Source organism: Etheostoma spectabile, chromosome 16 (genome assembly GCF_008692095.1).
Source record: "Etheostoma spectabile isolate EspeVRDwgs_2016 chromosome 16, UIUC_Espe_1.0, whole genome shotgun sequence".
Taxonomy (NCBI): Eukaryota; Metazoa; Chordata; class Actinopteri; order Perciformes; family Percidae; genus Etheostoma; species Etheostoma spectabile.
This window is the reverse complement of record NC_045748.1, coordinates 14763642-14775966: the sequence shown is the minus strand read 5'-3', so window position 1 is coordinate 14775966 and position 12325 is coordinate 14763642. Positions and strand designations below refer to the sequence as shown.

General features: G+C 45.4%; 1 protein-coding gene across 1 annotated transcript in view; it reads left to right on the top strand.

Moving 5' to 3' along the window:
- Positions 1-12325, top strand: part of notch1a (notch receptor 1a) — a gene marked incomplete at its 5' end in the record, with an annotated part of 23506 nt that overhangs the window by 830 nt on the left and 10351 nt on the right. The window contains 11 exon segments of the mRNA XM_032540024.1: positions 478-559; positions 7116-7378; positions 7484-7822; positions 8850-8972; positions 9079-9312; positions 9422-9577; positions 9672-9857; positions 10042-10155; positions 10794-10907; positions 11024-11257; positions 11349-11459. Of these exon segments, the coding sequence (XP_032395915.1) occupies positions 478-559; positions 7116-7378; positions 7484-7822; positions 8850-8972; positions 9079-9312; positions 9422-9577; positions 9672-9857; positions 10042-10155; positions 10794-10907; positions 11024-11257; positions 11349-11459 (1956 nt within the window).

Below are 12325 nucleotides of genomic sequence, written 5' to 3'. Positions count from 1 at the left end.
CCTTTTGTCTGAGTGTATGGGAGAGTGTTGTGGGTGCCGGGTGGAGGAGGTGCTGCTATTCCGTCTGCCAGTAAACAATGCCCGAGGAGAGTGTTTTATGGCTCGTGCTGGACTCTGATTTCTTTTGTTCCGCATCTGAGCTCCTCAGCTGCTGCGCTTTCCCCGCAAAAGCGTGCGCTCCCCCCAAAAGCCACGCACCACGCGCTCTGGCCTCACCGGTGTCCACAGCAGGCGTCCCAATTTTCCCCACTGACAACTGTGTAACAAATCAATTAAAGATTAGGATGTAGACATGCATGTATACATTAAAATTCCTGTGAATAAAGATGTAGATTATTAAAAATATCACTGATGAATAATTCCCACTCAGCCTAATCCTTGTTAATCTTAACAGCTAGTTTATCAGTACATATTTCCAACATGCTGTTTGCCTTGTCTGCTCATGATGTGTTCTAATACTATGTATGTGCTAAACAGGTCTAAAATGCTCCCTGCCCACTGAATCATGCCTGAATGGAGGAAGATGTGAAGCCACCTCTAATGGAAATGGAGAATGCAAGTAAGTAACAAGAAGACCACAAGGCAGGAAAGTGTGATGTAGCAGATGTTTCACTGCAGACTGCCACAAAGTATTTGCATTTCCTGCTTTACACGTTCTGTGTATGAAAGTTGTGCAGCCTTAGAAGTGTAGTGTTGTGTAATTTTGGTACTTGAAAGTGCTTTTTAATTGGAAAGAAAAAGGGGCCACATATCCCCCTTTCATTCCAGCCTTTGATAGGGCCCTTTGCCCAGCAACCAGAGGCCCTAGAGTTTCTTCTGGGCTGGTGTGCTCCTGTATAACTCCAGGAGCCACATTGCTCTGTGAGGCTGCACACATTCCCCCAAAAGAAAAGAGTTTAAGAAGTGAAGAAATACAAAGAGTGCAGTACCAGAGAGGTTAAAGAAGTGTAGCTGGACAACCCCCCCTCCCCCCAATCTGTAGGCCCGTTAATGAATGCAAGACCCCTTCACCAGCAAAGTGAGAGGACGCGTCCAGTCCTAAATCTTGTTTTTCTGTCCTTTCATGGGCGACAGCTGGGGCTCGCCTGCCGCCCGTCACCCATTGTCCTGCAGTCAGAATAATGCTGTGTGACTAATCTGAGTGGGGCTTCCCATCATGCCATAGTCACCCCAAAAACCACAACACACACCAAACCTCTGCCATAATCCCCCCCCTTCCAGCTACCCCCTCCAAAAGGCTTGTCTCCTGCTTTCTGAATGGACACACACCCCTCTACCCCCCACCTCACCCGCTTGTGATCTCCATTAGAAAGCCAGATGGCTGTAAAATGTAATTGGATTGGATGTCAAGAGAGTGAGATTAATTGGAATAAAGTGCAGAAATTTGAAAGCAAACAAGAAGAGAAGGCAGATTGTGCATTATTTGTTTAGGCTATAGATTGGTGTTAATCGTATGAGGGTGAGACACCTGATATGCTAATATTCCCTTTAGCTTACCTACATGTAAGTCTGTGTAAGCCTGATTTACATTGAATGTTGTTGTGCCAGAGTACAAAAGAGTATCTCAGTTTTAACCAAGTTTTACTAATGGATAGTCATGAGAAGAGACAAAAAAGAATGCAGATTTTTTTTTTTTTTATAATTGCAAGTTGTGGCATCATCTGTAAAGAAGCTCAGGGGTGGCCTGGTTTACCCTCGGGGGCATTTGGTCATGGCAGGCGCTTCTCTGGTCTGCAGGGACAAGGGGGAGCTATTGAAGAGCCCAAGCTGCATCAGCCCAGGGCCACCAACTCACAATATCTAATCTGCACACTCCCCACACACAGACCACCGCACGTGTGCACACAGAAATCCTCCACCCTCTTCCTCCACAAAGCTGTTATTGAGGTCGCCATCTCTGCTCAGTCCAATTAAAAACAGACAGGATGAGAGCATCACTTCACCCACCCACCCCTCACTCTCTCTTCCTCCTTGCTTTTCCTCTCATTAATCATTCATCCCTGCCAAGCCAAGCAGCCATCAGTCATGGGGTGCACTGCAAGATTCAAGCCAGTGCTCAGGGGTCAGATTGTGTGGCGTCTATATACCAAAGGGGATTTTAATAACCAACTTGTTGTGCCACATTACCTGGGAATTGTGTGGTGGCATACGTGGAAAGTCCACCTGGGGAAAGTGATGTTTGCACACTGGTTAAAAAGAAGAAGAGGTTGGCACTGTAATGACAAAGTATCAGCAATGCCACAAATTCAGACAAGGGTTGAGTTGTTTTGAGGTTAAGATGTTTATTTCCTGTTACACAAGGTCAAAATGCTAAAATGCTTTAAACCCACATATGCAGTTCTCGAAGTAACAGTTGAGTCATGTTGTGTGTTGGGGTTTACTGCAGCAGTGTCTAAAACGCATGTGGCAATACAGATGTGAGTGGTAAGTGGTGGATTTAAAACCTCTTTCAGCACAGTTCCCATGAGTTTGAGAAGAGAGTGAAATCACATGCTGGCAGAGAGAACAAGGTTAGGCTTGGTGTAACCTGTGGTAATCAGTTCTCTTACGGATGGGTTTAGTTGGATTATTGTGTTGAGACAAAATTGGTATTCCATCACCCCGTACTGCAGAAAGGATGTGTTCTGTCCTTCCTAGTTCTAAATATAATCACTCTTAATTTAAAGCTTTTCAATGTGGATCATCCCCAAACCAGGAACTGGCTTCTGTCCTGTTTATTAAATTGCTGCATATTTGCCTCCTTTTGGTTGATTGGGCTGACCTGCACCTGCCCTACAAAGGCAGAAAGCAAGAACAATAGAAAATGTGAAGTTAAGAAAAAAAGGTTTCAGGCTATCTGGCATCTTGAATTACAGAGACAGGTTGTAATGCCTTCATTTTGAACAGCAAGGAAATCCTTGGCATAGACCATAGATGGGACCTCCGCTCTGCCACTAGACAAACAGGGCATGTGAGGGGAGAAACACAGTATCAACAGACATTGACAACTGTTCTAGCTCGCCATCTTTTTTAATCCTTAAAACTCGGATGGGGGAAAATTGTGTTTGTTTGATTTAAAGAAATCATTTTAATTATCATCATCTTTTTATGTTAAAGAAAAAGCTTCAATACTAGAAAAGGCTTTAATTTGGGGAACCCTGAATCAGACTTCAAAGTGTACTTTAAGTTTGTCGTGGTACTAGAAACACGGAAACGGCAACGAAACGCATAATGGGGAAACACTCGGTCATGAATTAGTAAAGTTAAAGGTTATCTGAAGGTCTGGGGCTTCCTGTTTCCCATGCAGCTGTAGCCGTCTTGTTATATAGGCAGCTTAAAAACATGTAAGGGCACAGCGTCGTGTGAGTCAAATTTAGTTTCCATTTGTGAGAGGGCACAGCGAGGTTGAAAGGTTGTTGCCCTCAACCCCCGCCTTTGCACGACTGACTGACTGTCGATGCTGCTTTGCTGAAATAGACACTGTTTTGGTCTGAGGTGACTGTTAATAATAAACCCAGAAAACATCTCAACTGTCTCACTACATATCTCAAATACTGCAGACGTCCGACAGAAATAGACTCGAGTCACAAAATTGAAAGTCTGCTGTGGTTGGTGTAGTCAGACCTCTCTGACCTTGCACAGAGCTGTCTGGTATTGCATATTGATGATAAAATGTTTCACCCATAACGACTGTCTAGAGGGAGCCCAGCACCACTTGAAATGATGCTCAACTATCCCTCAAGAAGGAATGTCGCTCTTCATTTGTCCTCCTATAGGATTACAGTGCAGGTCTCTGTTAAGGCTCAGCTCCATGTGAGCTTAAGCGAATCAGGTGCATTGCTGGGTCAAGTGTGCCTGTTGGTGCAGGGCTTTTATTGGGGTTTAAGCACTGATGCTGCCACTCCCCTGGTTGGGCCCATTCCCTAGATGCCAGGGCCCCACGGATAGAGCAGTGAATGAGATTAGTGGCACGCTGTGTTTAAACTTATGTTGATTTTTAATTAAGAACAACCTCATCACGCTACTGTGGAAAACCTTTGATACACAAACACATATTCCCCCATAGTGTTGGTGGGGCCTCAGAGTAGACTGGGTAGTGTTCCGGATCCTGCGACTCTGGAGATCCTCAAAGCGGGGCGATCAAAGCTGTGCTGTCACAGCACATAGATAAGATGCTATTTGGCTCTAGTGAGTGCTGGAAGTTCACATGCACCAGCACCGGCTGTCAGATGTAGAAACACCCGCTCCTCTGGCAGTTCAGTGTTGGACTTCAGAGCATGAGGTAAATGGGTTAGAAGCACACATGTAGGCCTTCTTCCTTAACAGTGTTTTAATTATATCCATGAGAGGAAATGTTATCAGTTAAAATAGTTACCAGTTAGGGTTAGCCCGGTAGTTACCACTCATTATCCCTGATGCCACCACCTGACAAATTAGTATATTTGCTACTAGAGACAAGAGAGACTGGGAAGAACTGGTCCGGGTTCAGCTCAAAACTGAGGTACTTTTAGAAGATGTGTCACTGATAACCATTGTTAGAAGTGGAGTGGCAGGCAGGTGCTTTTCCTTGTTTGACTGTGAGCTGAGATGTCTCCATGAATCTGCCACCAAGGTCTATCGCTCAGTCACACACAGTTGAAGTTAAGACCCTGGTGTTGGCTAACTGGTATTTAGTGAATGGACGTGATTTTGCAGTCATTAGTCAAGCAGATGCTCAGTTTTTGTCACTGTGGCTGACCCTCATAAATCCTCCCACTTCGCTCCTTTTAGAGTGAGACAGGAAATAGCTTTATCACTATGAGGAATGATCTCTTTATGAGCCTTTTTCCTGTGACACATTGACCCAAGCCAACACAATATTTGAAATTCATACTTTTTTAAAAATGTATACTGTTAGAAAAGTACAGCTTGAGGGACTGGAGAACTTTTAGTAAGAATCGATTCACTTGCTTGTATATATTACTGTATTATGCATGCCTGTATTTATAGTACTGATCTCCTACTGCAGTACAAAACCCACTAAACCTAGTAAAGTGCGATTGGTGTTAAGAGCCTTCCAGACCCAGTACATTCCTCATTTCCTCTAGCAGAGATTCACTGTTCTGTTCTTGGTCTTACGAACAGATGTGGACCCCATGGTTCAGACCTTGGCTAATGGTTAGACACATCCAAGGGAACTAACCATCAGCTAACTAGACAAAATAGATGAGGAGGAATAGGCAGAAACAAAGAGCCACTTAAAGAGAAAAGGGAGCAGTGGGTGGTAAAGAGAGTGTGACGTGAGAAGAGAGATGATAATATTATACTTTCATAAACAAAATTATAGAAAAATGAAGAGTGTAAAACTCTAACTTGTACGCATAATTACTGTACACCACCCTCAGCCATTACCATAACAATTTCCACAGCGGTGGCATTTCCAGCACACAGTGGGGTTGGTTTTGTGTTGTAGGATAAAGTCACTCCAGAGAGGCAGATGGTAGATCAGGCCCAGCAGGGAGGGGGGAGAAAAGGCAAAGAGGCCGTCCCACAGTCACAAAAGTGTTTGGGTTCAGAGGTCGGAGAAGCATCTGCTCTGGCCTGAGGGGACATTGCATCGCTGGGAGAGACCTGTTGCCGTGGTGTGTGCTGCTTAGCTTTTTTAGCGTGTGGGTGGATCTTTATCTCAGAGTGGACTGACTTCAGAACAAAGAGGATCTATTACAGTTAGTTAGCGTGGGATGATGCACACACACACACACACATACACACACACACATGCGTGTGTTTTCATGGTAAAGTGGAATGGGAAGCAGGGAAACTTCAAAGCCACACAAATGCTTTAACAATCTTCTGCCAATTGCAACTGTCTGGGCCCCCTGTGGGGCTCAAGGCACTGTTAAAAACTCCCTGATTGGTCGCACCTAACTAAGTCAACAAAGGAGTCTTCAGCAGTCCCATGTGACATAAGGGGAACGCTGTAAAAGGCAAACTTCTGGGAGCTGTAAAAAGTCAACACAAGAGAGAAATGAGAAAACAGAGCAATGAAAAGTCGAATGTGAGAAGCAGTGACAGGGAGAAGACTGAAGGGAAAGAAGATTCCGTATTAGTGTAGAAAAAAATTCATTCAAAAGAGGAACAGGTAAGGAAGAGAGGAATTGAGAATAATAATGGTTGAGGGGGGGACAGAAGTTGCAACAGCTGACTTCACATGGGTTCTTCATGTCCCTGGAGAAGAGGTTGGCTTGTCAGCACCCCCATCTGACAAGGGGACAGAGGGGAGGGGTGAGGAAGGATTTAAGGGGGGGGGAGGCCTGTCCAACAGCTGCCTTCATTAACATGCGCACCTGCTCCCTGTGGCGATACTCGGAGGCCAACAGATGCCCTCCCTTACACATTAACACTCACACGCCCACATGCACAACTACACACTTGCACACAAGCCCCAATTCAAACATAAACACTTTTTTGCTGACTTAGAATGCTCTTGCACGTGACAGGACTTCACTGTTATGTACAAGCTGCACATCAGATTATGCCTGAGCAGTTGGCAGTTGGGAATTGAATTACTTGTAATTTTTTTTAGTTTTTTTTTGGGGGGGGGGGGGGGGGCGGTATTATGTGTCATTACCCAGACACTGCGAAAGGAGAGGCCAGCCCTGTTCTTTGTTGAGCTTCTGTCCCGAGTTTCTATGTCTTCACTTCAGCAAGTTTGAGCTATGTGACTGTTGCAGCATCCATCCTTAGTCTGGATGGAAGGGAAGCAAGGCCTTAGGTCCTGAATGCAGTGCTTCATATAGTACATCCAGAGCCGGCACAGTCCCCTTGATCTCTTTACTCATTCAGGATGAGTGTGGACAGCTTGGGGGCGAAAGGTAGTTGGGAACGGGCTGCTACGGCTAGACTATTATTTAGTGGCGTCTGTTGTCCCAGCAGAATGTGTTTTCAAGGTTCTGAGGGAGTCTAATCCAGAGAGACACACTAGAACAACATGCCATCCCAGTCCCGCTGCAGTGGGACTTTCCTAGGCGGGAAACTCTTAGTCCCTCTCCACTACGCCCTCCTCCCACCCTCCCCTTATTCCTCTATTGTTAAGATAATTGCCCCCGTGAATTAAACTAATCACCACAACTTCTCCCTTTACTTTCTACTCCCAGGTGTCCCAGTGACTACGTAGGAAATCGTTGCCAGTATCCAAGCCCCTGCAGCCCTTCACCCTGCCGCAATGGTGGTGAATGCCGCGCTATTTCCCATGGCAACACGTTTGATTTCCGCTGCGTGTGCCGCCTGGGTTTCATAGACCGGCTATGCCTGACCCCCACCAACCATGCCTGCATGAGCTCCCCCTGTCGCAATGGTGGAACTTGTGATCTCATTACCCTCAACGCCTTCCGCTGCCGCTGCCCACCTGGGTGGTCAGGTATGTAGATAAAATGTTATCATATACTTTTTTTGTACTTTCCTTTTTTATAATTTCCCCATGAACTACAATGATTAATATCTCGCTTGTGGTTTTGTTTTCAAGGTAAAACCTGCCAGCTTGCCAACCCATGTGCGTCCAATCCATGCGCAAACGGTGGTCAGTGCTCAGCCTTCGATTCCACGTACATTTGCACCTGCCCCTCCTCCTTCCACGGTCAAACTTGCAAGCAAGACGTCAACGAGTGCGCCCAGACTCCCTCTCTCTGTCTTAATGGTGGTGTGTGTGTGAACGAGGTGGGCTCATACAACTGCCGCTGTCCTCATGAGTACACTGGTCAACACTGTGAGACACCCTACATGCCATGCAGCCCTTCACCATGCCAGAATGGAGGCACCTGTGTGCAGAAGGGAGACACCTTCTATGATTGTAGCTGCCTTCCAGGTAACACACAAACACACATCTCCAGATTAACAAGCAACAATACAATAGTTTTTATCTGTTGACATAAGGAGTTGCATATGGCTAGTGCAGCAACAAAACGTACACTTTTGTTTTCCTAAAAGGTCAGTTGGCCTAAAAACCAGCATGTTGTTGTAGTAAAATCTGATTAAGTGGAATGAGTAGACTCTGGCTACCCCCCTCTCTGCCAGCCTCCACTGGCAGGATGCACTCACACAGACGTTTCCTTCTGATAATCACCAGCAAGCCCCCACAACACCAGGGGTACACACATGGGCCTACACATAAACGTATAGATATACACACCCTATTCATGAGGTCACAGACACAAAAAAAATCTTGTTTTTCAGTTAAATACAGCCAGTCTGATTGGCGTCTTTATTGTGTTGGCACACAAAGCCGTTGCAGAGTTGTGTAAAACTTTGGATAGCTTTGAGCAATTGTGGTTACTGCTGTTAGAGGTAGGACTGCAGCTGTGAAAAAATGTTCCTTACCATAACACATCGTAACTGAGAACATATCTATTTCTCCGAAAGGTTCAACATGTGGTCATCGTGTAAGCTTTTAGCTGACTGTGTTATTGTCTGACTGAGTGCTTATGACCAGCACAGAGGAAGTTGTTTAGTTATGCAGATGAATGAGGGATATTGTGTGTTAAAGTTTAACCCATGCTGTGTGGCTCTCGTGGGTGTTCGTGCTGGAATGCGGCTAGATAGTGAAGCTGCACGGGCACCTGCAGAGATTGATTGTTAATCAGACTATCGTGGGTCTAAAACACCCACTCAAGCCTTTGATGTTTGAGGAAGACACAAGTTGCTCTGTCATCTATAGGGCATTAAAACAATCTGCCACAAGGATATAGATAGCTTATCTTTCTCTTGAGTGCCAAGTTATAACGAGAGGAAGAAAAGGACTTATTATTTACTAAAAGCAAATGTTGCTAAATCTCTTTGTTACTCCCCACTTCTTGACATTGTGTCTCTTTTTGTCTTGGTCTCTCCCTGTTCAGGCTTTACAGGTCAGCACTGTGAGCATAACATTGATGACTGTCCAGGTCACAGCTGCCAGAATGGTGGTATGTGTGTGGATGGTGTGAACACCTACAACTGCCAGTGCCCACCTCATTACACAGGTGATATTTTGCTTTGAGACAGATTTTTTTTACTTTAAAATAAAATCAGAAAATCACAAAGAAACATGTATAAACTTTGCCGCACACTGTGTTATTTTGCTTTCAGGTCAATACTGCACAGAAAATGTGGACGAGTGTGAGTTGATGCCCAACGCATGCCAGAATGGAGGAACATGCCACGACACTCACGGCAGCTACCACTGCGTCTGCGTCAACGGATGGACCGGTGACAACTGCAGCGAGAACATTGATGACTGTGCCAGCGCGGCTTGTTACCACGGCGCTACCTGCCACGACCGCGTAGCCTCCTTCTTCTGCGAGTGTCCTCATGGACGCACAGGTACGCCTATCCGTGGCTGTTCCAGACATACTGTACACACAGATCTTAATCAAGTGAATAAATGTACTGATACAGTTAGATGAAAGTTAGTTCTTGTGGTGCTCCCCAGGTTTGCTGTGCCACCTTGATGACGCCTGCATCAGCAATCCGTGTCAAAAAGGTTCCAACTGTGATACCAACCCAGTCAACGGCATGGCAATCTGCACCTGTCCCCCCGGTTATACTGGGTCAGCCTGCAACCTGGACATTGACGAATGCTCCCTCGGTAAGTTAAAAAGTTTTCTTCTGGTATAGTTTGTAAATTATTATGCATAAATGACGATGCATATGCATGACAACTTGTGTCTCAAATGTTGTAGGTGCCAACCCTTGTGAACACGGTGGGCGCTGCCTCAACACCAAAGGCTCTTTCCAGTGCAAGTGTCTTCAAGGATATGAAGGACCTCGTTGTGAGATGGATGTCAATGAATGCATGTCTAATCCTTGCAACAATGATGCCACCTGCCTGGATCAGATTGGAGGGTTTCACTGCATTTGTATGCCAGGTAGGAGCATTGGTTTATATTGCATGAGGAGAGAAAGGGGAAAAGGTAAATGCAGGGATCTTTGTAATTTTGGAACATTATTATTATTATTATTATTATTATTATATTCTGGGACATTGACTAGGGTAAGGGTACTTGATTTGGTCAATAACTCTTTTCTCCTCATGTGTCTGTACGATTTCAGGATATGAGGGTGTGTTCTGCCACATCAACACAGATGAGTGTGCCAGCCAACCTTGTCTCAACAATGGCAAGTGCATTGACAAAATCAACTCCTTCCACTGCGAGTGCTCCAAAGGTAAGAAATTATCAGTGAAGGATGATAGAGTTAATTGAGTAAAATAAATAGGTTCTTGGATCCTTTTGGTGTCTTTTTGGTCAGGCAATGGGAGCAGATTAGAGGCTATAAAAGAGTGGATCATTAACTTAGCTGAGTATAACTCGTGATATATGGTTCACAGATCAAATGGAAATTATTAACTTTCTCTAATTGTGTCACTGAAGGGGTTTTGGGTAAACAGGACAGAGTGGATCAGGTTGCAGAAACATTAGCATATTTGGCGGGCATGAGAGTTTGTGTTAGAGCTTAGCGCCAAAATTGGGGGAGGGCAGGGATTGGTTTATGGCTGGGTAGGGGAGCTGGAGGCCATTGTGTAGTGGTTGAAAGAAAGAAAAGAAAGATTTCACTGCACAGTAAGAGCCAAGGAGGGGGTGGGGGGTGGAATTAGTGTTGTGGAATGGTTTGTTAGGACCTTTAGTGTCTGCAGACCTACGTCAGATGTTTTTCTTTTCTGTTTTCTGTCTTACTATTGTTGCATAATGCACACCAAATCCATGATATACAGAATATATAACAAGCTAAATTATGTTTTGCATAATTTTGTACAATCATTTCAATAAAAGTTAAATTCTGTATTTTGTTCAATGCATTTGTAGGTTTTTCGGGGAGTCTGTGTCAGGTGGACATTGACGAGTGTGCCAGCACCCCCTGCAAGAATGGAGCTAAATGCACCGATGGTCCCAATAAGTACACCTGCGAATGTGCTGAGGGTAAAACAAACAATTAATTTTTCTGAATTGTCTTGAAAATGTCTTCCACTTTTTTTTCTCTCCAAATGAACATTGCCATTATTCTTGTAAATACTAACTCTTTTTTTCCTGCCCAGGTTACACAGGACAGCACTGTGAGACTGATATCAATGAGTGCTACTCTGACCCCTGCCACTACGGCACCTGCAAGGATGGCCTAGCCTCCTTCACCTGCTACTGCCGCCCTGGCTACACTGGCCGCTTGTGTGAGACCAACATTAATGAGTGTCTTAGCCAGCCCTGCAAGAACGGTGGAACTTGCCAGGACAGGGAGAACACGTATATTTGTGCTTGCCCTAAAGGCACTGCAGGTAAAATGTTAGACATTAACACACAGATTCCTGCAGCTAAAATGTTGAGCTTTTCCTCATATCATTTGCTTACATTTGTTCCAATTTACAGGTTTCAATTGTGAGGTGAACCTGGACGACTGTAAGAGCAAACCCTGTGACTACGGGAGATGCATTGACAAAATCAATGGCTACGAGTGTGCATGTGAGGCTGGCTACACAGGTGAGCACTAGGTGGAGTTTACAGATGCAGGGGGGTGGTCCCCTGAGAGATGGGAGGGGCAGGTAGGACAGGTGGCTGGCAGGTCCACTCTTGCGGAACAATGGGGTCGGATTGCCTGTGTGGGATGGCGGGGGGGGCAGAGAAAGGAACACAGTCCCCAACCTGATACACACACACAAAACACACACACACAAAGCGCTAACTTTGTTTGCCATTTGAAAAGGTTGTGACGTTGCGCCTGGAAAAAATCTGTAAGGTGATACTTTAAAAGGAAAAGAGCCTGGCCTTTAATCACATGTCTGATGTTTAGTAGTGCATGCAACTGCATGACAAACCCCACACATATCTCAGATTGAAGTGTTTTCATCTCACTAACTTCACTGACACATGTCCACCTGTAATATACCACTATATGAAGCTTCAGTGGCAAAGTCTAAGCTCAATAAATGGATCTCTTCCTCCCTTTCAAGGCCCAACAGAGCCGGTTCTGACTGGTAGTGGCTGTGTGATTATGCTAGAAAGGGGGCGGGGAGGAACAAGTGTGTGTGTGCAGGCTTCTGGGCATCTCTCCTCCTCTTCCTCCCCTCCATCTTTTTGTGCTGATGGGGTGAGTGTGGAGGGCATGGCGGGACTAAGACACAGAGGGACAGAGGACTATTGTAACTGAAGATCAGGCAGTTGGGCCCTCCCTTCCTGATTGATGAAGAGCAGAGGAGGAGGGATCAGGGTAGGGGATCAGAGGGGGGTTTAATTGTTACTCGGCCGCGTGTGAAATGGGTCTGGCCTTCTGTCCCCTGTAAACAGCCCTGAGTGAGGTTAGTTCTCCTTGGATGGGGGGTTGTGTGTGTGTGAATAGGGAGATGAGA